This window comes from Trifolium pratense, linkage group LG2, assembly GCF_020283565.1.
Source record: "Trifolium pratense cultivar HEN17-A07 linkage group LG2, ARS_RC_1.1, whole genome shotgun sequence".
In the NCBI taxonomy this organism is placed as follows: domain Eukaryota; kingdom Viridiplantae; phylum Streptophyta; class Magnoliopsida; order Fabales; family Fabaceae; genus Trifolium; species Trifolium pratense.
Window position 1 is genome coordinate 15,443,132 of NC_060060.1, and position 26,318 is coordinate 15,469,449.

The 26,318-nt window shown below is 35.4% G+C and overlaps 4 protein-coding genes across 5 annotated transcripts; 1 reads left to right on the plus strand and 3 right to left on the minus strand.

Annotated features, from left to right (window-relative positions):
* Positions 1-45: 45 nt before the first annotated feature.
* On the minus strand, positions 46-4,150 carry LOC123907531 (probable LRR receptor-like serine/threonine-protein kinase At3g47570). Of its 2 annotated transcripts, XM_045957830.1 has the most exons (4): positions 3,188-4,150; positions 1,214-2,074; positions 735-1,100; positions 116-584 (listed from the first exon to the last, which is right to left on the minus strand). In XM_045957830.1, the coding sequence occupies exons 1-4, from the start codon at positions 3,966-3,968 to the stop codon at positions 565-567; spliced, it is 2,028 nt and encodes a 675-aa protein (XP_045813786.1). In that variant the 5' UTR covers positions 3,969-4,150; the 3' UTR covers positions 116-564. The 2 variants fall into 2 exon arrangements, with proteins under 2 accessions (XP_045813785.1, XP_045813786.1); XM_045957829.1 differs by having other exon boundaries at positions 46-584; positions 1,214-4,150.
* Positions 4,151-5,445: 1,295 nt separating this feature from the next.
* LOC123904262 (DNA-directed RNA polymerase III subunit RPC5-like) lies at positions 5,446-9,088 on the minus strand. The gene is given in 11 exon segments (XM_045953946.1): positions 5,446-5,884; positions 5,886-5,978; positions 6,105-6,173; positions 6,261-6,367; positions 6,481-6,519; positions 7,167-7,268; positions 7,568-7,636; positions 8,263-8,370; positions 8,453-8,521; positions 8,606-8,943; positions 9,079-9,088. Coding segments are annotated over 11 exon segments (1,440 nt in total). The 3' UTR covers positions 5,446-5,448.
* Positions 9,089-10,510: 1,422 nt separating this feature from the next.
* On the minus strand, positions 10,511-25,988 carry LOC123907532 (vacuolar sorting protein 18). Its single transcript, XM_045957831.1, has 23 exons — positions 25,456-25,988; positions 24,640-24,852; positions 24,386-24,525; positions 24,134-24,229; positions 23,319-23,386; positions 17,344-17,445; positions 16,982-17,117; positions 16,727-16,870; positions 16,519-16,638; positions 16,342-16,398; positions 16,151-16,210; positions 15,889-15,996; positions 15,312-15,454; positions 14,837-14,915; positions 14,639-14,701; positions 13,990-14,120; positions 13,781-13,886; positions 13,436-13,624; positions 12,816-13,043; positions 12,459-12,614; positions 12,118-12,279; positions 11,156-11,275; positions 10,511-10,951 (listed from the first exon to the last, which is right to left on the minus strand). Exons 1-23 carry the CDS (start codon positions 25,616-25,618, stop codon positions 10,784-10,786), a joined length of 2,952 nt encoding a protein of 983 aa, XP_045813787.1. The 5' UTR covers positions 25,619-25,988; the 3' UTR covers positions 10,511-10,783.
* LOC123907533 lies at positions 17,862-19,592 on the plus strand. The gene is made up of 2 exons (XM_045957832.1): positions 17,862-19,098; positions 19,410-19,592. Exons 1-2 carry the CDS (start codon positions 17,877-17,879, stop codon positions 19,442-19,444), a joined length of 1,257 nt encoding a protein of 418 aa, XP_045813788.1. The 5' UTR covers positions 17,862-17,876; the 3' UTR covers positions 19,445-19,592.
* Positions 25,989-26,318: the final 330 nt, after the last annotated feature.

Below are 26,318 nucleotides of genomic sequence, written 5' to 3' on the forward strand. Positions count from 1 at the left end.
AATTACTCTGGACCCTTAATCGTACTAGAAACAAAACAAAAAGGATTAACCTCAACAAAACCAATTATCAATGCATTCTGCACAACACTTCAAACAAACAAACTCTTTTCTACTAGACACTTATATGTATAACTTTATAGTAGCAAATGATCTTCTTATAAACTATCTTAAAGACCATATACAATATTACAGTGATTAGACTATTAATCTCATAATGGAGAGTTGAGTTCAAACCATTAATTGGCCTATTACTAAAAATACATGAAACCATTGTGCGCCTGCAGTTTTAGCTACGGTGGCAATTCTTAACAAAATGAAAATACATGACAAAGGAATGAAGATAAATTTGAGAGAAGTAACTCTCACTTTATTGAATTAGAATGCAATACAACATTACTTAATTATATATAAAAACTAGTAGGATGTAGAGAAATCAACAATGTACACTATCACACAGAATCAAATGCTGCTGACCGAATATAGTTTCTCAACAACAAACAGTACATCATGTTGCATAACTACTCTTTCCACAAATGACTTGGAAATTTATTTCAACTTTATATTCTAATTATGACTGCGAAAACCTGAAATACAAATAAAGAAGCTCATTATTATGATCTATTTTGTAGTTTAGGAATTTTGAAATGCACAATAAGGTGATAAAAATCAAATTATAACCTCTAGGCAATTAATGAATTAGTTATGAAGCATAAAAAAATATCAGTTTAACTCACCAGCGAGAAAGGTCTTTCTGATTATGTTAAGCTCTCTAGTGACATCCACAATATTCATTCTTTCCTTCGGTGATTCCATTGAACAAATAAGTCCAATCCTAAAAAGTGAAACTAAGCACTCTTCAATAGTTGGAATCAGATTTGCATTGTGTCCATCTTCTGCCACTTCTGCATCTCTTGATACCAGATGTGGGTTACAAATATTTCCAAGATTATCAGGAAATGAAATTGCAACCAAGTTATGCAGATTTTGACCATCTTTGAAAATTTCATCAGTGGGTCTTCTCCCGGTAAGCATTTCCAACACCAGGACTCCAAAGCTATACATGTCACCACTGATGGACACTTCAGAACCCATTCCATACTCTAAAACAAGTAGCAAAACATGGGGATGTTATGTCACTAGTAAAATATTAAGTCTACACAAAAACTTAGAGAATTCAAAGAAACAATGGAAAATTCATGAATTTTGAAGATACCTGGAGGAGCATAGCCAACACTCCCTTTGATCCCAATTGTACTGGTATTGCCAGAAATGGTTGAGACAAGTCTTGCTATGCCAAAATCACTCACATGAGCAACCATGTCTTCATCGAGAAGGACATTGCTTGGCTTTAGATCACAATGAATGACCAATTGCTCACATTCATGATGAAGATAATGTAATGCAGAAGCAACATCGATAATGATGTTTAATCTATGACTGAGGTCCAATGTTGTTGGAGGCTCTGCATTTAAAATCTCAGGATGCAACCATGGTTCTAAGCTTCCATTTTTCATGTAATCAAAAACTAAAGCTTTAAATTCTTGGCCTTTGTAATCTGTACTCGAACAACATGTTAAAACCTTAACTAAATTTCGGTGTCTAATGTTTTTGAGTGCATTACATTCAATGAAGAAACTCTTGCGAGCTCCCTTCTTTTGGAGGTTAAGGACCTTCACAGCAACAACATTATCTTCTGAAACAAGATTTCCCCTGTAAACAGAACCAAAACTTCCTGATCCAATCAAGTTTCTAGTCGAGAAACCATCTGTTCCTCGATTTAACTCTTGGTATGAAACCTTAGCTAGTTGATCAATTGTTGGTGAATCAATATTTTGTTTTAGATTTCTTTTCCTCATCCAATACATAGTTATAATAAAGGAAAGTATGAGAAGAAAAGAAACCACACCAACAATCACTGCTATCAACCCGAATTTATGGTGTTTTGTGTGCTTCCTACCCTTGATAAGGCATGGTGGTAGATGCAGCTGTGAAATACCACCACAAAGCTTATTGTTTCCAATAATTGCCACTTGAGTTGCATTTCCAAATACACCATCTGTCGGTACTTCACCTTCTAACATGTTGAAAGAAACATTGAAATATTCTATGAAAGACATATTTTGCAAAAATTTTGGAATTGCTCCAGACAATTGATTTCTAGACAGATCTAAATGTTGAAGACCTTTGAGCGATGCCAAAGAGGATGGTATGATTCCTCTAAAGGAGTTCCCTTTCAAATTAAGATATTCTAAACTTATGCATTCACCAATGGTTCCAGGAATGTCACCCGACAAATGATTCTCAGAGACATCTAACCAATCAATATTTTTTAGCATACCCACTTCTTTTGGTAAGCTACCACTCAGTGAATTATGTGACAAATCTAGTGTGTTTGATAATGATGAAATGTTGAAAATGTCTAAGGGTATGACTCCTTTGAGGTTGTTTTGTGAAAGAGTTAAGACTTGTAACTTTTGACAATTTCCAATATTTGGAGGAATATTCCCTTCAAACATATTTCCATCTAGACTCAAAGAATACAGTTGACTAAGGTTGCCTATGAAAGATGGTATAACCCCTGATAAATTGTTTTCGGACAATTCTAACCTTTGTATCTTTTGAAACTTTCCAAAAGTATTTGGAATTGTTCCTTTGAAATTGTTATCTTCCATGGTCAAGAGGCTCAAGCTAATTAGATTTCCTAATTCTGTAGGAATTTGTCCATATATTTGATTACCCCCAAAATATAATTGACTAAGTGAGGTGGACAAATTACCTATAGAATTTTGCAAACTACCTCCAAAATTATTCATTGTAAAATCGAGTATTCGCAACTTACTACAATTTCTCAATGAGTTTAAAAACTCTAAATCCTTTGTGGAATTGTCTCCTAAATTGTTGTAGCCCAAATTTAGCAACCTCAGACTTTGTAGCTTACCTAGATTTGGAACTTGTCCAACAAAATGGTTTACAAAATTGTTTGATGAAATGTCAAGTGTTGTCAAAGTAGAAGCATTTGCAATGGAAATGGGTATGTGACCTGAGAAATGATTTCCTCCAATTGAAAAAAATTGGAGATTGGGAAGAGTGTGGAACATATTGGGTGGAAGAGATCCACTAAAGTTATTCTCAACAGCTGAGATTGTAGTAAGAGATGACATATTATAAAGACACGAAAGAAACGTACCCGACAATTTATTGACATGCACTGCTATAAACTTCAACTGTTTTCGGAAGCACATTTCTTGCGGAATATTTCCCACCAAGTTATTAAAACCGACCGAAATCATAGTAAGGGATGACAGATTCCTTATGGATGGTGGGATTTTTCCGGATAAATTGTTTCCTCCAATAAAAATTTTTTGAAGCTTTTGAAGAGAACCAATTTGTCTAGGTATTTTGCCAATCAGTTTGTTTCCAGTTAAGCGCATAGTTTTGAGCTCATAGCATTTTGTCAAGTTTATAGGAAATTCTCCATCCAACGAGTTGTTGACTAGAAGGACATACCTTAATCTTGACAAACGACCCAATTCTTGTGGAATGTTACCGTAGAAGTTGTTGTCTCCAAGGTTGAGGAATCTCAAATGCGAGAGATTGCCAACATATGGAGATATGGATCCATGCAACACGTATCCATCCAACTTCAACTTTGTAACTCTTTGATTCTTTGGACTGCATATGATTCCATGCCATTTGCAAAAGTGAGTTGAACTATTCCACGAATCTAGGATACCATATGGATCATTAGATATTAGTTGCTTGAATTGGAGCAAAGCCAAATGATCAGTTTGGTTTCCTAGTTCCATTGTTAGGGTTCTAGTTGGACCAAACCAAATTAAGGTTAAGGTAAAAAGGTGAAGTAGGTGAAGGTATACATACCAAGACATAGGTAACAAGAAAATATAAGGCTTCTTTTGGTTGAGGAGCAAGAGGTGTTTGATATTTAGGAGTGGGAAATACAAAAGCATATGGTCTTTCCCTCTCTTTCGGCATGGATTTAAATACTATACAACATGTTGTGGAAAATGCAAAAGTGAAGTGATGGTGGTGATGTGTGATAATTATGTGGAAATTTTAACACCAAATTTTCTATTTTCTACACTTATTAATTACTTCCAATTTAATCCACTATTACTGGCTGATATGGTACTTTTTGTTAAACAAAGCTTTAGACTTTGTGGGTGTTAGACCTCTCTGTAATTAAAAATACAAAACTTTAGACTATGTGACAACTCTCATTCGCTAGTTTATAGTGGATTTGATTAGTTCGTAATGGTTTTAATAAAGTTGTTTGGTAAAAAAACATTACATTTGTTGCTTAAAACATACTCCCTCCGTTTTTTTAATTGTCCACTTTCGTCAGATTTAGCATTTCTAAATAACTATCCATTTTGTGCTTAAACATACGATTTGTCAATTGTACTATTTGTCGATTACTTTTATTTTTTTCAATAAAACTAATTAATGTTATATATTTGGAAAACTAATTTTTTTTTTATAATTTTTTTGGTACAAAACATATTAAATTTTTTTTTTGTAAATAATATATTAAATTTATTGGAAAGAGAAAGTGCATGTGCAAAAAAACGATCCTATCTTCTATTGATGATCCTTTCTTTGCCATCTCATTTGCATCATAGTTTGCTTCCCACATAGATATAAGAAGTTTGCTTTTTAGGCCGCCCAAGTTGCTATTAAACCCCTCAAAAATCTCAAAATATCCTTAATTTTGGTATAGTTTAGCTTGGTTTCTACAGTACGAAACACCACATATTTCGTATTGTAGCTTACGAAAAGGCTTTGTTTCGTTTCGCAGTTACCGATGTCCCGTATTATGGCTACAAAACCTATTCGATTTAAGCAATGATTTTAAGCAAAAACCAAGAAAACACTGCTTCGTAAAATCGTAACCGAATTCGATTGGTTTCGTAATCTGCATACCAAAAATACTTGTCTTCTTAATCTGCGTACCAAACTTGTGTATTATACCAGTGAAGATTTCAAACTCTGAATTCTGAATCTCTCACTCTTACAACTAAGATTTAAAACTAATCTCTCTCATTTTCTTGCTTTGAATTATGTTCTTGATTCTGTTAGTCAGGGCCGGCCCCGACTATTTGGAGGCCCGAATTGAATATTAAAAATGGACCCTAATAAAAAAATGTTAAACAATTAAAAGAATTATCCTCTATTTAAATTATAAGGAACATAAGAAACTGAAGCTAATGTTTTATGCACATTGCCGAAACTGAAGCTAACGTTCCTCGTGGCAATTCAAGTGGCTATGTATCATGGATGTCAGGCTATGTTATGTGAAACAGATTATACAACTATTGTGGATGCACTTTCATCTCATAATTCTCCACATATTGAGCTTGGTAATATCATTACTCAAAATAAGACCAATTAAAAAGTACAATATCATCTAAAAGGAATTTCAGATGAAACTTATCTAACATGAGCATTCTTGACACCACTCTTTCTTACAACACTTTTACTTGATTTATATTTTTCAACCTCAGAAGATACCACTTTGTCTAAAATCTTAAAAATTTCTTCTTGTTGTTTAACAACATTAGGAAATTCTTTTATAAAGGACACATCCGGAAGCTCTTTGAACTTCCAATACGAAACTCCTTTTAGATCCTTTGTTTCCAAAGCAAATTGCATCAGAAAGTTTTTCACGCGATTAGCAAGTTCACCTTTCTTGATTAATACATCAGCTGACATAACTTTCAAACGCTTGTTGAACAATACGAGAACATAATTTCTTGCCAACGAGTCTGGACCGCCCTTAGGAGACAGCAATCTACTTTTTGGAACCCAATATCCCTGCAGCAATTGTGCATGCTGCTGCAGAAAACTCAGCAGTTCGTCATTAGAGAGCAAAGTGCTTGATAGCACTAAAACGATGAAGTTTGGGGCCGTCAATAAGTAATGTCTCGAGACGCTTTTCCACTGGCAATGATAAAAGATACCTGAACAAAATCAATATAGCATTATAAGAAAAATAAACATATTATTGAAGAGACAAAATCAAGGAAGGAGAGGAAGAATACAACAACAAAAAAAGATGCTTGCTTCATATTAAAGGAAGACATTACCTTTTCGAAGGACCTTTAGCTAAAGCGTCGTGGCTTACTCCAGGACAGAGTGTAGCAATGTAATCATACCTTGAACCAATCAAATATTTAATCACAAGCATAATAAATTTACATATATAAAAGCGAGTACAAATGAATATAAGGACATATTCTTACAAGCTCAATTCAAAGTTTATGGTAGAATTTTCTTGTGTCGCCATTTGCTGAAAATATCTAGACGAGACATCACTCTTGCAATCATGGTACTCGAGAGGAACCCAGCTCTGCGCAAGATAAAGCGAAAAAAAAAACATTGTACCCTAGTCCCTAGTTCGAGTTTAAAATCTATTTATACTGCTATATGTAAATTACATTACTGTTCTAACAACTGTAATACCTTATCACCACCACTCGTTGAAGGCTCCATATGATTATTCTGCAACAAGGAAACAAAATGAATAAGCTAATTGGATATCCAAATATGTTGACGGATTACTGGCAGACAGCAGCAACAAAGCCTTTCCCCACTAGGTTGGGTCAGTTCCATGAATCAATTGATCGCATAATATCACGGCATGCATTAGATTTGAGGAACCAACAACTTGATACATAATAGAAAAAAGTACAAAATAAAACCGAGGTAGAATTTTGGTGGTCCTTCAACAGGACGGCTTGTAGATATGAACAGAAAAGGCAATGTTCCTACAAGCATGCAGTAGCGATTAAACATTTTTGGTTTCTCGTATTCTTACGAGGGGGAGTAAAACTACCAAGCATGTGTGAATCTAGGGAGTTTATTAAACTACATTTCACATCTTATATTCGAATTTCTGTGAAGAATCATAAACATTGGACGACTCAAACACATACTTAATCATATTTTTTAAAATGACTGAAAACTATAGGCGAAACTATTAAGGCAGATTTAGAGGTCAATAATTTGGCTATCAGCATGATTGATGATAGATGGTTTCGTTTGATCCATGATAGCGGGAGGCTAAGACTGAACTATTGTTTTTGTAAAAAGTGTGTAGGAAAATATTGCAAGATTATCGACAAATTAGTGACATCCTTCAAAAATACCTGATTTGACATAGCAACATTCTCCTTTTCTGCGCCACCAGAATCGATATAATGTCGTGATGGTCGGAGCTGCACAACTGCGTGAAATGGATGAAGGTGCAACTGCAACCAAGACAGAAGAAGTCATATATACAAATTTTCTCGAACTAAAAATCAACTAAATTATCACCGTGATGTAATTCACAAATCTCTCATGTTATCAGAAGAAACAATAAGCCATAAACCACAAACTTGAAGATAATAATAGTTGGTCAGAACTCTCAAATATTCTAAACAAGCCACTTGAGTATCACTGATAAAATCCATGAAACCCTCAAGTTATTAGAATTCAGAAGAGAAAAGAAAACACAAATACAAGACATAAATACTCGAAATCGCAAAATAGAATGAGAAACAAGTACGTTATCTCCCATAAGAAGCCCAACAGCACAGCCATTTGCAGCAGGAGGCTTCCACGTAGTTGATAGAGTCTGGAAAGAAATAAAGATATAGTAGCAAATTCATAAGTTACATTCGGTGTATAATACTTTTCTGAGACAACTTCACAAACAAAAACATGGGTATAAGATGATGTTTGCTGATCTCGGGTCCTCTTTTCAGTTATTAAGTATTCTATTATGAACCATTGTGTGGAATCAATCACAGGTCTAGCTGTCTAGACATGGTGGAATCTTTCTTTCGACCTATGGTGAAAGCGAGAAGTAGAGTCGCCCTTGAGAGATTCCTCCTAGAGTAACACAGATTTTCCTAAGAAAATCTCTTGCTTTGTTTATTCCAATACCAAACTAACTTTTCAAAGACTACAAATAATGAAGATATCTTAATCAAACTTTCACATATAAGATTTCTTTTGATGATATTATAGCAATTGGCGCGTATTCATGAAAATTACTACTTTTACTTACATTATAAATGGGATAAGGGTTTATAGTAGAACGATTACCTATTCGAAGATATCTTAATCAAAATCAACATTGCTTTTTATACTTAAAACATGAAAACACAATCGCCATATTGCTGATCTTGGCGGCAATTGGTGCGTTAACTTTTATAGCATCGATTAATCAAACATTGTAATAAGAGATAGTGAAAAGACCTGCTTCGTATATTTGAGATTATTGGAAACATCGCTGTTAATATTACTTGACTCCAACTCAACAGATAAATCAACCTCTACTTCTGAACTACCGGGTTTCAACCTGACCTACACAGTCAAAAACACAATAACTAGTCAATACGATTACCAAACATTTTCCTAAAAGAAAAAAAAAATACAAGAAACGTACCTCTTCACATCGTTCATCGAGTTCATATGGTCGCCAAGAAGGTCTCAAAGGATATTGCATATTGTACAACTAAAAGCAAGCAAGATAAATAAATTAGACTACAAAAGGTAAAATGTGGAATCCATTATCCAACATACAGAAGCAGTAACAAACCTTAGTGTTGTCATTAATAGAAGGAGAAAAGAATATGTCAATTTCACGCATGATTGTGTCCTCTTCGTTGTCTTCAGCCTTAGTCATTTCTACATCCGTGGAATCGACATTTCTTGAATCCTCTTTAGCTTCAGACTTGGATTCGACGTCAATTTTAACAATGTCATTAGGTTCGGGCTTCGTCAGAGTTGGCACGATAGTTTCAAAGTTCCGTTTGGCAGTTAAATCTATTTGTTGTAGCTCTAGTTTGGGGACAAGTTCTGGTTCTTTTTTAGGTTTGAGTTTTGATGATTTTGGCGCCAATCTTGAGACTCGAGAAGTGTTCTGGCACGGAACTTCTAGGTGTCAAAATCCATAACAAACCTTTACACTAGTGTTCCTTTCAGGTTCTTTTTTATAGGATCACTTTTGGAGTCAAAGCTACAAATTCGAACTTCAAGTTAGAACCAATTCTAACACAAAATCAATTTTACCGGACAACATTCGAACATGTTAAAATCAATTCTACGGATCTAAAATCAAGTTTCACACCTCCAAAAATTAAACCTCAGACGGAAAAATGGATCTTTGTTTCCTGTTACAAAAACCAAACATTTATGTGATTAAATGCACTTTTAGTCCTATTTTATCTTCATAATTTTTTTTTACCAACTCCTCCTATTTTATCTAAAACCGGATTTTAGTCTATTTCTAAATCCGTGTAAAATAGAGGAGCAAAAGTGCATGTAAGCTAATAACAAAGTTAAATAATATTTGTACAATGATTAACAATATGATTATGGGTTTATACACAAAAAATAAAAAACAATTTTTTTATTTTTTGTATTAACCATCTAGTTTTCACAGGAAAAGAGAGTCCGGTAATCTAGAGTTGGGTCGCAAGGTAAGACCAAGAAAAGTCTGGTCAACAATTGTTCCCACCAGGAATTGAACTCGGGTTAAAAGCAATGTTGTTTTAATGGTATATATGATGATGAGATGATGAAAGACTAAAACAAAGTAATTAAGAAAAGAAACAAGATTTTGAAGTATGAAAGTGAAGTTTGTAAATTACCTTTATGGAGAGAGGCTTGCAACGCAAACAAACTTAGGAAACAAACAACATAAGCTTGCAGGTTTGTTCGATATCATGAGTACCAGGGAGTAACTAAGTAGTTGGCGTGGCTAATAAAATTAAGGACCAATAACCCATTTAATTGGATTACTATTTGAGTTTAAAGATGATCAGCAGACAACCAATCAAAATTCACAATTTTGTCATGTCATTAATTTGTCATTTTTCCAACTGCTTGCCCACATTTTTCTTCATTAAAATTGCAACTTCATATAACCACTCCCCCCCCTGATTTCTGTCATCGCCCAACAAACACCCATTGCAAGGTAGTATAGTATCCATGGCAACATCTAACTCAAACTAAATCAAGGGATGGAAACTAATATCAGAGGAAACGACGCTTTGCCTTGGGGAGACATGATATTAATGTTAATATCATGTCTCACCAGGGAGCATGCGCAGGTTGTATTTGATGGGCAGCAATCAGCAATGGGGTCGGTGTACGAAAATAGTGAGAGGATGAGTTATTGAGTTTGGATGAAGAAAACGTGGGGAAGTGGTTAGCAAATGGAAGACACATTTTTAATATTTTAATTTAATAATAATGACATGGCAAAATTATGGATTTTGGTTGATTGTCCGTGTAAACTTTTATTACACTATCAGTTTATCATCTATAAACTCAAAAAGAAAAAAATCGTGTTAAACCTTATAATAATATTTTTTTTGGAGAAACTAAAGAGCTAAAATATAATAATATTAATATAAGAAGTTTATTGAGACAACCAAAAAAAGAAATATATTAAGAATATTATTAAAAAAATAAAAAATAAATATTAAGAAATAAGCAATTTGAATGTAAATTGATAATATTGATATGTCCAAATTAAAAATTTCTATACAACTCAAAATTACATTAAGGTGCATGATTTACAGTGGGGATTAGAGTACAAATATTTTCTATGGTAATCAGAAAATCAGAGAGCCAACCGGAAAATAAAAAGGAAAAATCCGACTTAAAATATAAAATGAATTGAAATATCGCAACAAAACACACTACAAAGAATTGTGTTTATGGTACAATAGGTACAATAGATGAACAAAGATTTTTCACACATTGCACATCAGATAGATACTGGGATTCTCTGGCTTCCAACATTTGGTTTTATCTCCCATGATGCAACATGCTGATTTTCGTCGGGAAGGATAAATGGCAAAGAAATCTCTCGGATCATCAAGTCGCCACAAAATGGGCATTCACTAGCTATAGCATCATCTAGTTGTGATCGGAGCTGCCAACAAATTTGTGACGTTAGTAAACAGAGTTATTCAACGAAGCATCAGCATGTAACACCATGTTTCATGCCTAATTAAAATAAATTTGAAGCTGAAACTTCAATGCAGGTAAAATGCATTGCATTTCTGAGCTACAAAATTCTTCCATTGCCAATTGATATACAACATCATTGATGCATGAAAGTGAGTTCCGAACAAACCTTATCTATAGAGGTCATGCTAGAAATGGATCCCTCTAAAGTAAGATTGCCATTGGATTCTCTCCTTGCTTCACTGCTTATCAAAGTAAGTTGCTTTTGTAGATCCAGAATATGCTCAGCCTGCAACATTTCCCAAAAGAAATTATTTAAATAAGGGTGTTGGAGATAATAAGAATAGTTTGAGGTGGTGAAACTGAAAAGGACACGCAAACAGGATTCTGTCAATCATAACTAGTATATTTGAATACGGCGGGTTGGGTAGCTCAACTAATTTGAGCTAAGGGTTAAGGGAATTAAGGAGTTAAAGGACCAAGGTTCAAGTCCTAGTGAAGAAGAAAAATACTAACATTAACAACTAATTATTGACTTTGGCCGTTTCAAAAAAAAAAAAAAACTAACTAACTATATTTCAATACAACTTTAAGATACAGAAGCATATAGTTAATACATAACCATACATAGGTAAGTACTTAAAATTACCAAGTAAAGTTGTAGATATAAACCTTTCATTGAAGTTTGCCAAATACTATAGGTGGCCCTCTAGTATCTTACTACTTTATAACCCAAAGTTTCTATATAGCTCAGATTGTGATTTATATTCTATATAAGTAAACAGTGTGCCGAAGTTAAACCCAAAGATCCAAACAGCATTTTTGTGCTGACTATTAAAATTAATGCAACAAAGAAACCCTCTCAAACTATTTAAATCTTTTATGTGAAAAGCTAGACATAAGATCAGTGTGCCCTTTCAACTTGGTTATTTTATTGGCAATTCTATTCAACTCATCTGAAACAATGTGCAGTTCACTGGTGTCTTTATTATTTCGAATAAAGCCACATATTGATTTTGATAAAAAAAAAACTGAAGGTACTACAGAGAACAATAAACTTTCAGGTAGCATACGCGGGAGGTCGTCACAAAGAGATGTCATAAAAATAGGAAAAACAATTTGTATACTCACATGGGTCTCAACTGTACAACGAGTCACATGGGCAATAAGGCATTGTGCGTGGAAGGCATGTCCACATGGAAAGACATAAAATGGAGCCATTTGTCCTACTGATGTATAACCACGACCCAAGCCGAACTCCCTACCAGTATTTAGAATCTTTCGCCGACATACCTAGGGAGTCAGATTAACAATTATTATCTCAACCAACAGATTCATAAAAACAAACAAAAACAGTGCATTTAACGATTGAAAGCAGATTGATCTTAACATAGTTGTGGTAAATAACTACAAGTAAAAAACTGAACAGCGATAGTGTAACTTTGTCAAATGTATATCAGGAAGATCAATACCCCACATTCCTCATCGCGATCAATAACGGTGCATCTTTGAGCAAGTGCACTGATATCATTTCTTATGTTATCAGCCCCATGGGTTGTGTCATTCATCTCTTCCTTCAACTGTTCAATTTGCTTGTTGTAATCTTCCAATGATGAGCAGATAGCTTCCTGCATAAATTCAGATAAACAACAAATGACTCATAAACAAATTTTGTTAATATCATGAAAGGAGGCCATGTTATTTTATTTACATGGAAACATATAATAACCAATAAAAAAATTACTAGTAGGTCTCATTGATATATACCTTGTAAATTGACCAGAGTTGAATATTCTTAATAGAGACAGCAAGAGAAAAAATAAATGTACCTTGAAGTCATCAATCAGGGTAAAATCTGGAAAAAACGGTAATATATCTTCAATCTTCAGCAAGCCATCAGTTTCTTTAAGAAATGCAATTGCCATCCTAATGTTTTCCCTCTTGGTTCCTTTTTCTTGTTCAACAACATGCTTGGCAATCATGAGCCATAGCTTCTTTCTCAAATCTTCATCATCTTCAACCTTATCGGCTTCAGCCATAGCTAGCTCTGGATCAACCTGGTATAGAGAAACAACTTAGCACCAAAAAGTCATTTTCAAAAAAATAAAGCCCTTTTTGTAGATTAAGGCACTTCTAACTGGATATCCTCTACTACTTTCTACAAAATTGCAGGACGATTCCAATCTTTAAGATTCAGCAACCATTACCATATTACAGACATAGTAGAGAAGAGGATGAATTAGGGATGAAAAAACCACAATCAAGGGTACTTTTGGGCCTCATCAATGAATTATTCTGTGACTTGGTTGTTCTTGCAGCAAGCCCGTAAGGTACAAGGGCAAGTGATGAAACATCACAAATGATGCAAAGCAGATGTTCCTACAGTACTACCTCTTTTATTGTATAGATGCAGCGGTAAGTAGGAACATATTCGTTGTGTTAGTCTCACCTGTAGGGCAAGAGCAACGGCTTCTTCATGCATAGACATCATGCTGTATATATGAACACATGCACGCATCCGTTTTTCCTTGAGGCAAAGACGTAGAGCATATTTGGGATCATAGAAGAACTCGGGACCATTTTCTGGTCCTTTTCCAAATTTACATTCGAGGAATCGTAGAAGTGAACTATCATCCTCCTGAGTAGATAAATGGAAACAACTTAAACACAGACCAAAATACATAATCAAGATAGTGTAAATGAATAAAAGGAGTCGTATATAAAGGGATGGAAGGAGTGTATATATTTTATGACCAGTACAATACAATAGAAATGTGAAAGAAAACTACTCAACCTGCTTTGCATATAAAGAAAGCAGCAGGTTATGAACACCCGGGTCTTCATTATGCAATTTATGAACACAAAATTCAAGATACTTAATGACTTCGTGTGTCTCATTCCTGCATTTTTAAACAGTTGATATAATTAAAACAAATTTGTGAACTCGTCATTTCTGACTGAAACATTTGAAAGATTGAAAATGCAATTCTGAGTATGCAGTACTTTGCATGAGGTTCACTTGAATAACGCATCATTGCAGGAATCAGTTTCCTTGGGTTCAAATTCTTTGTAGCCATCCATGACTCCACAGTTTCGTATGCATCAAGGGCAATAAGGTCTGGAGCAAATTTATACTGCATAGGACAAACAGTACTGATCATTGTGTATATATATATTTATCTGAAGAAATTGAGAAGTGTTGGTTCCAAACAAAATCATAGTTTAAAAACTCAGGAAGAACCAGATAGAATAGAAACCGGCTTAACTACACATTTGGTCCCTTACGTTTATTTTAGGTTTCAATTTGGTCCCTTACGTTTAAAAAGTATCAATTTGGTCCCTTACGTTTATTTTGAGTTTCAAGTTAGTCCTTTCCGTCAATTTTGTCACTAACACCGTTTGAACAGTACACGTGTCAGTGTGTCCAAGTGCCATGTGTCAGTCCACATGTGCAAATTGACTGCCACATGTGACAAAATTGACGGAAAGGACCAACTTGAAACCTAAAATAAACGTAAGGGACCAAATTGATACTTTTTAAACGTAAGGGACCAAATTGAAACCTAAAATAAACGTAAGGGACCAAATGTATAGTTAAGCCAATAGAAACCAAAAGATTATGATTCCCTAAATCCCTGAGGCTGAACTTTACCTGAAGATCTACAGGCACAGAAGGTTTCTGAAGCACTTCTAGTGCTTTTTTTGCTTCTCCTTGCTGAATCAAGAATGAAAAAAAATAGAAAGAACAACAAAAGACGCCATAGTCAGATAGTATATTCCAATAAAGAATCATAGATCTGGAAATGAAAGGCTTCAGTAACCACACAAGACATAAGTAGAATCAGATCACCTGAATGTAATGGTGAACTACAATCTCATATTGCCCTTTTAAGCTAGCAAAATATACCATTTCTTCAACCCTTCCATAACTGTCAAAAATTGCAAAAGCATGATTACATATAGATAAAATGACTGTATTATGTATATTAACTAATTTTAACCAAAAGTTTTAAATGAGACGGAAATGAACCATGAAGTAAATTGAATACTATTCTTTTTATTAATATGAAAAAGAAGAAAGAAAAAAAAAACGTTATTGAATGACAAGGTTTATAAGTTCTACCAACAGCTAAACAACATTTGACAAGGTTGTGGTCTCCTAATCTGCCTTAGAAGCACATCCTTTATCTTTCCTACATCTATTTGTCAAATTGAGTAGTAAATGAAATAACTAAGTAGTTGAGATTATTTCATATTCAAGCAACCAGAACTGTATAAATAAAAGAAAACGGGCATGCACCAAAAAATCAAGTATCAACTGCTACCTTTCTAAAAGATTCATTGTAGTTGTTTCATCCAATACATCCTTGCTGTCACTGAGAAAAGCACGGAACTCCGTAATAATTGATTTATAATCCGAATTGCTATTCTCCAAAGCAGAGTCATCTTCTAAAAGCAGTCGATTTATCTAAAGATCAATATATGAAACTAAACTGAGTGACCGTACTTAAAATATCTCACAACTAAAGGGAAATATACAATTGATGTAGTCATTTAATTTCCCAAAGCCATAGTGGGAATTTATTTCTTCCTTAGAAACAAGTTTATCTTCTATTGTACTTGGAGGTGTCAGAATGGTTCTTGTGTACACTAACCCTTACACTCAATGCAACAATTCCAAATAAAGGAAATAATAAGAAGTTAAAAATGCTTCGCAGAAAATATATGGCATTCAGGAAACAGGTACAGAAATAAGCACCCTTCTATTCTATTCCAACTTCGGACTTTGGAAACGAGTACACGAGATTTTATCATTATTCATGCAATTGTTCACATTATTAGAGATAAAGGAATAAAAGTGGTAAACAATTTTCCTATAAAGTTTCAGGCACACAGTAGAACCTTGTCCAGGTATAACTCAGTTGCCCATGTGGATATCATTGTTATTTGGCATTTATCGTCCTTTTCTAAATTATCAAGCTTCCGCAATAAGAAAGTCCTCAAAGCATCCTGCGGATAAGAAAAAAAATTGGTGAATTTGTTCAATCCATGGAGGCTACACACAAATGCTTTAGATATAAAAGCAGCAGACTTTTTCTGGAATAAAAAAATAGCTATCTCTTCAATTTCATATAGCTTAAAAGGCCAGAAACATGAAAAGTACCTGCTCACCAGCACTGATGAACTTCAAAGTGACCTCCTCAAATGATAAAATATAATTGATCTGCACGGCATATTTTATATTTCTGTCAGACATTTTTATCTTTTATATTAAGTTGAGAGCGAGATAGGCATATGTCTTCAGCACAAAAGGCATTTACTAACCAAAATAGTTAAATTAAAAAAAGAATTTACTTTGGCATAGAAAGATGCAGCTCTAAAATAATCTTTAGAGTCAAACGCAGCTTCAGCCTGCACCATAAACGATTCTAGTCAAAAACTAAACCACGGAATTGTGGTAAAAAAAAAAACCTTGAATTTATGTTGCCAAACAAACCATATCAAGTCACAGTAAATGCAAATGAAGATTACCTGCACTAAATATACTTGGTCCCTTTGAAAAGGGTCACGACAATTCACTAAAGCAGCGGCATATTCTTTCATGTCAAGATACACTTTCCACATATCTCGACCCTCATCATTGATAGACACCTATTAACAAATTCAGCAGCAGCATTGATCACAACCAAGACAATTAGATCCAAGATACAGAAGGCTGTAGTAGTCAGAGAACACAAACCTGAAAGATGGAGTTTTGATCATATGCATAGAATAAACCAGCCGTGGCATCACTAGATAATCCAATAATACCCTTTGATGCTGAATCAGATGTTTGGTCAAACTGAAGTTCTTCTATGATATTCTCACTAATTCTATTTACAACCTATAGATGTACAAACAATTTAACAAGCAAATGTTAACTCAAAAAGATATTGTGCATGGCATAGGCACTATGATGCAAACAAAACAATGAAAGATAAAAGTGCATACACACCTTGACCTTATTCTCTAAAAGCAACAAGAAATGAAATTCAGACAATGCCATTGAACTTGGTTTAACTGCTTCAACTCCTTCAGACAACTTGGAGTAGTTCAAAAGAGCCTTGTTTTCAATAAAATTCCCATTTGCACTAGAAGAGAAATCATGTGGTTAAAAGATTAGAAAGGTGAATAAGTTCCTAAGAACAAACAATATGGATGGGTTTAACAAAAACAACATTTAGAACCACTCATGAAGTACAAATAGCGTGCTCTTAAATGAGATTTGCAGAACGAAGACCAACATAAGGAGCATGTTCTAAATAAAATCCAGTGTAGATTTAACAGATAACAAAATCTAGTCATGGCCTAAATTACCTATGTTGCCCTCCAAAATTTAAGCCACCATGGTAAATGCCAGCTCCAGAGAGCCATGCAAAATGTACAGCTCTTCGTTGCTTAATGTAAAAATGCAACTCACTGAAAGATAACCATTAAAATGAAGTCTTAGAACAGAAAACACAGAATGTGAAAGACTGTAAATATCAAGGGAACTTTTAGCCTCCAGGTTTCTTGCATTTCAAATTATTATTATTATTATTATTATTTGTTGGAATATATTTAGTTTCCTAATTTGTTATTTTAAACATATCATTATTTCCTTTTATTTCTCCTAAAATCAAGGAGATAGCCAGTTGTACTTTTATTATAAATACCAGCCTTTAGCTGAGGAATAAATCAATAAAGCATTCTCTCATATTTTTAACATGGTATCACGAGACCTAGGTTAGGGTTAGAGTGCTACTGTAAAGCTTTCCACAACTAGTGGGGTTCGGGGCGCAGCCCTGGAAAAAAATTTCTGTTCGACCCGTTCTTTTACCCGACCCATTCCCATACCCGTTTAGCCTCTCATGGCCGACCACAACAAGTGGCCTTCCCTAGGCCAGGCCTATACCGGATCCTCGGTCAATAACGATGGCCAACCTGCAAGTGCTGGCCGCGGAAACGGAGGAGGTGGCCGCGTAGACGGAGCTGGCCGCGGAGACGGTGGTGGCCGTGGTGGTGGGATACCAGACTTCGGAAAGATACCAGACTTTATCGCTACCAGTAGCGGTAATGGCGGAAACAACGAAAACAGGAATAAACCTGTTTATGGTGACAGAGATTTCAACACAGGCTTCAAAGACAAGGAGGGTTCCTCCCTCAAGGTCGATATTCCTAAGATGAACGGGAATAACTATAATCAATGGGCCCAAACTGTTCGATTGGTATTGGATGGCAAAGGAAGACTTGGTTTTTTGACGGGTGCTTTCGCTGAACCGGCACAAGGAGACCCACTTCACCAACAATGGAAGTCTGAAAACTCCATGATTATTGCCTGGTTAGTAAGCACTATGGAACCTGGCATAGGCAAGCCTTACATGTTTTTGCCTTCAGCAAAGGATGTGTGGGAAGCTGTTAAGGAAACATACTCTGATATCCAAAACGCCTCTCAAATCTTTGGTTTAAAGTCACGATTATGGCATGCTAAGCAAGGTGACCGGAATGTAACTACTTATTACAATGAGTTGCTGACCTTGTGGCAAGAGTTGGATCTTTGTTATGATGACAATTGGAAATGCGCAGAAGATAGTGTTTTATTTCTAAAGAGGCAAGAGAATGATCGTGTGTTCATGTTTCTCGCTGGGCTGAATAAAGACCTTGATGAGGTAAGAGGTCGAGTTTTGGGAAAGGTTCCATTGCCAACTCTTCGTGAAACTTTTGCAGAAATAAAAAGGGAGGAGGCACGACAAGGAATTATGATGGGCAAGACACCTCGCATCTCTGAATCTGAAGGCTCAGCTTTGGCAACTAGAAACCCCTACGAAGGAAAAAAACCAGACGAAGTTCCTCGATGTGATTACTGCAACCGCGAATGGCATACGCGTGAAGATTGTTGGAAGCTCAAAGGCAAACCTCCTAACTGGACTCCTAATTGGAAGAAGAAGAAAGGTGGTCGTGCATTCCAAGCAAGTAATTCTGATCAAGGACAACAATCTACTTCAACTCAGGGTCCATTCACTACGGAACAACTAGAGAAACTGTTCAAACTCCTCGAGTCTCAAACTCCCTCTTGCTCTGTAGCAACAAAAGGTAACTCTGTTTTTCTTAGTGTCAGTCCCAATCATACTTGGATAGTAGATTCCGGTGCCTCTGATCACATGACAGGTGAATCCTCTTTGTTCTCTTCATATAGTCCATGTGTAGGTAATCAAAAAATAAAAGTCGCAGATGGCTCTTTTTCAGCCATTGCCGGTAAAGGGTCAGTTGTGTTGTCTCCAATGTTAACTCTTAAAAATGTCCTTCATGTTCCCAACTTGTCATGTAGTCTAATGTCCGTTAGTAAGTTAGCCCAAGATATAAATTGTCAAACTAATTTTTTCCGATCTCATTGTGTCTTTCAGGATTTGAACTCGGGAAAGATGATTGGCAGCGCTGAGGAGAGTGGAGGACTCTACTACTTTGACATTGGATCTGCATCACAACTACCTTCTGAAACAATAAGTTCCTGCTTTGAGTCTTTTTCTGTTTTGAATAATCATGATGACAATATTATGTTATGGCATTTACGATTAGGTCATCCTAGTTTTCCCTATTTAAAACACTTGTTTCCAAAGTTATTTCGTAATAAGGATATTTCTTTGTTTAAATGTGAAGCATGTGAATTTGCGAAACATCATCGTTCCCATTTTGCAATACAGCCTTACAAACCATCAAAACCTTTTTCTATTATTCACAGTGATGTTTGGGGCCCTAACCGTACAAGTACACTATCTCTTAAGAAATGGTTTATCACCTTGATCGATGACCATTCAAGGGTATGTTGGGTGTACTTGTTAAAGGGGAAATCTGATGTTTGTCAGGCTGTAAAAGATTTTTGTACAATGGTGCAAAACCAATATCAAACTAATATTCAAGTCTTTAGAAGTGATAATGGCAAAGAATATTTTAACGCTAATTTGAGTGATTTTTTTCTTAAAAATGGAATTATACATCAAAGTTCTTGTCCTAATACTCCCCAACAAAATGGAGTTGCAGAAAGAAAAAATAGACATTTATTAGAGGTAGCTAGAGCTTTACTTTTCTCAAGTAAAGTACCAAACTATTTGTGGGGTGAAGCGGTTTTGACTGCTGCCTATTTAATTAACAGAATGCCTTCAAAAGTTCTCAATTTTCAAACTCCAATTGATACTTTCAAAGAATGTTTTCCTAGTACTCGTGTTTCAAATGATTTGACATTAAAAAATTTTGGTTGCACAGCCTTTGTACATGAACATAAGAATGTTGGAAAACTCGAACCACGTGCTATAAAATGTGTTTTTGTTGGATACTCCCCAACCCAGAAGGGATATAAATGTTTTGATCCAAAAAACAAGAAAATGTATGTCACTATGGACGTTACATTTTTTGAAAACAAATATTTTTTTGATGATACTCATCTTCAGGGGGGGAATTTAAAGGAAGACTCGTTTCAAACCGAGGACATGAGTTTTTTTAATAATTTATCTTTGCCGGAATCAGAAAGTTCTAAGATTTACAGTTTTGCACCAACAGAAAATGGTCATGATTCTTTATCTGAGCCTACTCCTATTATGAGTAAGGAACTTGGTGAATCTGAGCCTACATTTTCTCATGAAGAAAATCATGAGAATTTTCAAAGTAATAATGATGATCTAATTGAAATGCCACAAAGTAGTGAGTCATCTAAAGAGAATAGGTTTGAAGCAGAAAACAACATTTGGAAAGGAAAGGTTTCTGTGAGAAAGAATCACAAAGGAAGTGATGAGTCCACATCTCAACAGTGTCATGAATCTGAACCGGGGAATGATCAACCTCCTAAAAACCGAAAAGGTAAGTCTATCTCTGTTTCTGAGAGTCGTATCTTGTATCCCGATATAGATGATCCAGTTGCTGTTAGAAAACCTGTTAGATCATGCACTAAACATCCCTTGTCTAATTTCATATCATATTCAAAATTGTCTTCATCATTTTCTGCTTTCACCTCAAAATTGTCTAGTGTAGAAATTCCAAAAAATGTACAGGTTGCTCTAGAAGTTCCAAAGTGGAGGGAAGCTGTACTTGAGGAGATGAAAGCCCTTGAAAAGAACAAAACTTGGAGTATTATGACACTACCGGATGGGAAGAAGACAGTTGGATGCAAATGGGTGTTTACTGTGAAGTATAATTCAGATGGGTCAATTGAAAGGTATAAGGCTCGATTGGTAGCTAAGGGGTTTACTCAGACCTATGGTATAGACTACTCAGAGACATTTGCTCCTGTTGCTAAATTGAATACTGTTAGAATTCTCTTATCTGTTGCAGCTAACCTGGATTGGCCCCTACATCAGTTAGATGTTAAAAATGCCTTTCTCAATGGTGATTTAGAAGAAGAAGTATATATGGACATTCCTCCTGGTTTTGAAGACAGGTTTGGATCAAATGTATGCAAACTAAATAGGTCTTTGTATGGATTAAAGCAATCTCCTAGAGCTTGGTTTGAAAAATTCACTCAGTCCATGAAGAAACAAGGGTACGTTCAAGGGCAGGCTGACCACACCTTGTTCACAAAGTTCTCCCAAGATGGGAAAGTAGCTGTCCTGATTGTTTATGTCGATGATATTGTTCTTACCGGAAATGATACAGTTGAAATGGGAAGAGTAAAAGAGAAATTAGCAGCAGACTTTGAAATCAAGGACTTGGGATCCATGAGATATTTTCTTGGTATGGAGGTTGCTCGATCAAAAGATGGTGTTGGATATTCCGCCTTCATTGCGGTCCGCCCCCGTCCGCCTAATTGCGGCATTTGGGTTGCCTTCATTGCAGCCTCCAACACCTTCATTGTGTTGGGTGTGAAGGGGTGGATTTAGTCTCACATTGCTAAGAGATATGGCCTATGTAGTGTTTATAATATAAGCCGGTTTTGTAGGGATGAGTTAGGCCCAATATAAAATCTGACATGGTATCAGAGCCTATCCTAGATCTATTGTTGGGCTTCCCGCATCGTCCACGCTTCAGGCCCATTGGGCCTGAGCGTGAGGGGGTGTGTTGGATATTCCGCCTTCATTGCGGTCCGCCCCCGTCCGCCTAATTGCGGCATTTGGGTTGCCTTCATTGCAGCCTCCAACACCTTCATTGTGTTGGGTGTGAAGGGGTGGATTTAGTCCCACATTGCTAAGAGATATGGCCTATGTAGTGTTTATAATATAAGCCGGTTTTGTAGGGATGAGTTAGGCCCAATATAAAATCTGACAGATGGTATTGTTGTTTCCCAGCAGAAATACATCATCGATTTATTGAAAGAAACGGGAATGAGTGGATGTCGACCGGCAGATACCCCTATGGATCCTAATGCAAAACTTTGGGAAAAAGGTAATGTTCCTGTTGATACCGGAAGATACCAGAGATTGGTTGGGAAATTGATTTATCTGTCACATACCAGACCAGACATTGCGTTCTCAGTTAGTGTAGTAAGCCAGTTTATGCATTCTCCTTTTGAGGAACATCTTGAGGCAGTCTATAGGATACTGAGATATTTAAAGGCAACTCCCGGAAAAGGATTATTTTTCAGGAAGACTAATGAAAGAAATGTGTCTATCTTCACCGATGCTGATTGGGCAGGTTCGATTACTGATAGAAGATCAACTTCTGGATATTGTGCCTATGTTTGGGGTAATCTTGTGACATGGAGGAGCAAGAAACAAGGAGTTGTAGCAAGAAGTAGTGCAGAAGCTGAGTTTAGAGCTATGGCTCAAGGTATATGTGAAGGATTATGGATCCATAGAGTCTTAGAAGAACTTAAGATGAAAATTGAGCTTCCGTTGAAATTGTACTCTGACAGTAAAGCTGCCATTAGCATAGCTCATAACCCTGTTCAACATGACAGAACCAAGCATATTGAGATTGATCGACATTTCATAAAAGAGAAGTTAGATGCTGGAATCATATGTTTACCTTTTGTAACTTCAAGTCAACAAACTGCAGATATCTTAACCAAAAGTTTGGCAAGACCCACCTTTGAGCATTTGATAGGCAAGTTGGGCATGACAGATATCTATGCACCAACTTGAGGGGGGGTGTTGGAATATATTTAGTTTCCTAATTTGTTATTTTAAACATATCATTATTTCCTTTTATTTCTCCTAAAATCAAGGAGATAGCCAGTTGTACTTTTATTATAAATACCAGCCTTGAGCTGAGGAATAAATCAATAAAGCATTCTCTCATATTTTTAACATTATTATTATTATTATTATTATTATTATTATTATTATTATTATTATTATTATTATTATTTGAAAAGAACGACTACTTGCCTGTTTGGTATGTCACCGGGAAGTTCCATGAAATGCACTGCACGGTCTAAATAACTTGCAAACACAGTCTACATTTTGTACAACAATTCGCAAAGTTTAAACTTGTGAAATATAACGATATGATAAAAAGACAAAACCCGAGATCAATATTTGATGGTGTGATAGAATAAGACAATATGATTTAGGACAAACACACAATATAACATTAATCACATGTTCATAAATATTATGTAACATTTATTTAATTCTTAAAATGGAAAAATAAATCACAAAGGTACATGAAAAGAACTTCAAAATTTTGCTACTCAACAAACTACGTGACAACATTTTGTCCTGAAAACAACTACTTAAAAGATAAAAATACTCTGCTCCTCCCTCCCCCCATTCGCTGTAAATATATGTGAATGTCCATGTATAATAGATTAAATTACAACATACTCCCTCCGTCTCATAAAGTGTCTCATTTGCACTTTTTCTCCGTCTGAAAGTAATTGTCACTTTAGAATATCAATGCAACGTTTATTATACGCACCAGATGATGCCTCAACCAGTATGCGGCGCCATAAGACCAAAGCAAATGAGAAGGTAGTAAAAACAAACACAAATGGAGCAGACAGAAGGATAACACAATGCAGGCACACACATAAGATAGAGAGTTCAAGCCAAATTCAACATTATACAAAACAAAAAAATGTGTTTTGACTCAAGTGTTCATTTATGTTATCATGCTATTGTGCCTCAATTGGCATGAACACACACCAAAGAGGGGGAGAAATGAAAATCAGAAATGAGCAAATTTATAGCATTTGACTTACTTCTAGTGATCCAAAGCCAGTGAAAGAGTACATCCGGGTCGGAGTAACTGCCATCACATAATATCTAGTCTCATTAATTACACTAGCCGTTTCCATCTGAACAGAAATGACAAGAACCATAAATTGAATGCCTTAATCACACTTGGAACGTAGAAAAAAGTCTTTGACTTTAATTTCTCAAAAAATAGGATGCAACCAAAGGCAAAATCTTCAGAAATAGAACCTAAAACACTAAACAGACAGAAGATATACCTGTAAACCCATTAAAGCTTCTGGAAGTTCTGTCAATTCATAGAGAAACTTGATATATTTTTCCTTCTTGTCCTTCTCGTCCACAGCCAGTTCATGAAGTTGACCATTATCTGTACCGAGAATGACTTCCTTTGTGGAAACTACATTTTGAAAGTTAAATCAGAACATCAAACAGGAAATGAAATATGTGGAGCAGAGGTCTTTGTTGTACATTTATCATAGTGCAACAGCCAGATAGGCAATTAACTGACTACCTTCAGTTATCTGTTGCCTGTTCCATGCAACAACATTCACAACAAGACCTTTCAGCTTGCTCAAAACTCGCGGCTTGGTCCATTTTGCATGAGTATAGAAAGTTTCAGCTCCTCCCGGACCAACAACAGTGGCAATACAATGACAACCTCCTGGATCAACAAAAACTCTATGGATTGATTGGTCCCCAGGACGACCTGCAGATAGATCAAACTCTGTACTCCAACAGATAATAACATATCAGACTCTCATTAACTCATTTGAACAACCAATCATGATATCAAAGCACAAGACAGACTCCAAATTTCAGCATATGCTCAAGCACAACATTATCAACCGATAAAACAGAATCATTGAAATTTGAAACACCAAACCCTACTCTATATCTCAGTTCAATAGCAGATAAATCACCAAATTAGACACTCAAATTGTTACTAAAGTTACTAAATTTGAGATCCCATATCAGACGGGGGGTCGGATGCCAATTCATTTCCACTATAGTGTATGTTCGATTCCACTTTTGAAAAATGCAAAATTGATTTTGGCATGTTCGGTTACTCTCGAGTAAAATTTATTTTGCCTCCAGAATGGATTCTAACTTAAGCTAAAAATTGGTTCTTTAGATTCTATAATTGAATTTTACACTCAAACTTATTGTTCAACTCACTTTTACATAAAAGTATTCAAACATAGATCATTTCACATTTAACTCAGTTTTAGCCGGAATCGATTTTTGTCACAGCAGAACGAAAGGTGCATTAAAAATCAACAGATAATGTGTATCACAATGTATCAGAAAAAAAAGAAAAAAAATTTACCTTGAGAATCACCAACTCCAAAATCATGCCTAATGACCCATCCTCTACTAGTTCCAATAACAATGACATCATTTCCAGCAGCTATACAGGTGATAACTCCATGACCCTTTGCAGCATATCGTTCAAGAAGGTCCACCGTGAACACTTGTCTCCCTTGATCCATCTATCAATTTCAATTTTTTGCAAAATTCTTCAAATCTTCAATTTCAATAATCTCTGGGAATCGAGGCAATACGGAGAACTGGAGTTGTAATTTGAGATTGAATGTGTAAACTAGAGTTTATGATAATACTTGAATTTGATTTCATTTCATTCCATTTTATTTCTTAATCTCAAACTCTGTTTCCCCATTGTTAAAGAGGGAGTGACGGTGAGATCGAAATCCGGCCAGACCGCGACGGTGAGGCGGCGAGATGGCGGTGATGGTGAGGTTGAAAAGAGAAAGAGGCGGAGAATGGAGTTGTGCGGAAGAAGAAGAAACAAGAATAACCTTGTATTTTTATTTTCTGCTACTGATATATTAAAATTACCATAAGTTACTACTCCCTCCCTCCTTTTTATAAATAACACTTTAAAAAAATTACACAAACCAATGAAGCACATTTAACATAGTTATTTTCATTTAATATACTTATAAATTTAAATTTATTCCATGTATACCCTTATTTAATTACTCTTTATTCAACTAACTTACTTATTTTTAAATTCTCTCTCATAATAAATAAGGGCATAAGTGAAATTGAACATTTAAAACATTTGAAAATTGGTCAAAGTTTCTTATAAAAAGAACCAAATTTTTTGCCCTAAGTGTTCCTTATAAAAAGGACCGGAGGGAGTATTTTATCTTATTATTTTTAACCACT

Bases quoted from the DNA above. Each gene is read 5' to 3' on its own strand.
- LOC123907531 (XM_045957829.1), bottom strand. From the start codon at position 3,968: ATGCTTTTGTATTTCCCACTCCTAAATATCAAACACCTCTTGCTCCTC. The intron at 1,101-1,213 runs GTATCTTCAAAA...TACTTGTTTTAG, and splicing joins TGTTGGCTATGCTCCTCCAG to AGTATGGAATGGGTTCTGAA. The intron at 585-734 runs GTGAGTTAAACT...TTTGTATTTCAG, and splicing joins CAGAAAGACCTTTCTCGCTG to GTTTTCGCAGTCATAATTAG.
- LOC123907533 (XM_045957832.1), top strand. From the start codon at position 17,877: ATGGCCGACCACAACAAGTGGCCTTCCCTAGGCCAGGCCTATACCGGA. The intron at 19,099-19,409 runs GTAACTCTGTTT...TGTGTCTTTCAG, and splicing joins TTGCTCTGTAGCAACAAAAG to GATTTGAACTCGGGAAAGAT.
- LOC123907532 (XM_045957831.1), bottom strand. From the start codon at position 25,618: ATGGATCAAGGGAGACAAGTGTTCACGGTGGACCTTCTTGAACGATAT. The intron at 15,455-15,888 runs GTTCTACTGTGT...ATTGATCTTTAG, and splicing joins CTGAGTTATACCTGGACAAG to ATAAATCGACTGCTTTTAGA. The intron at 12,615-12,815 runs GTACATTTATTT...GAATTTATGCAG, and splicing joins CCCTGATTGATGACTTCAAG to GAAGCTATCTGCTCATCATT.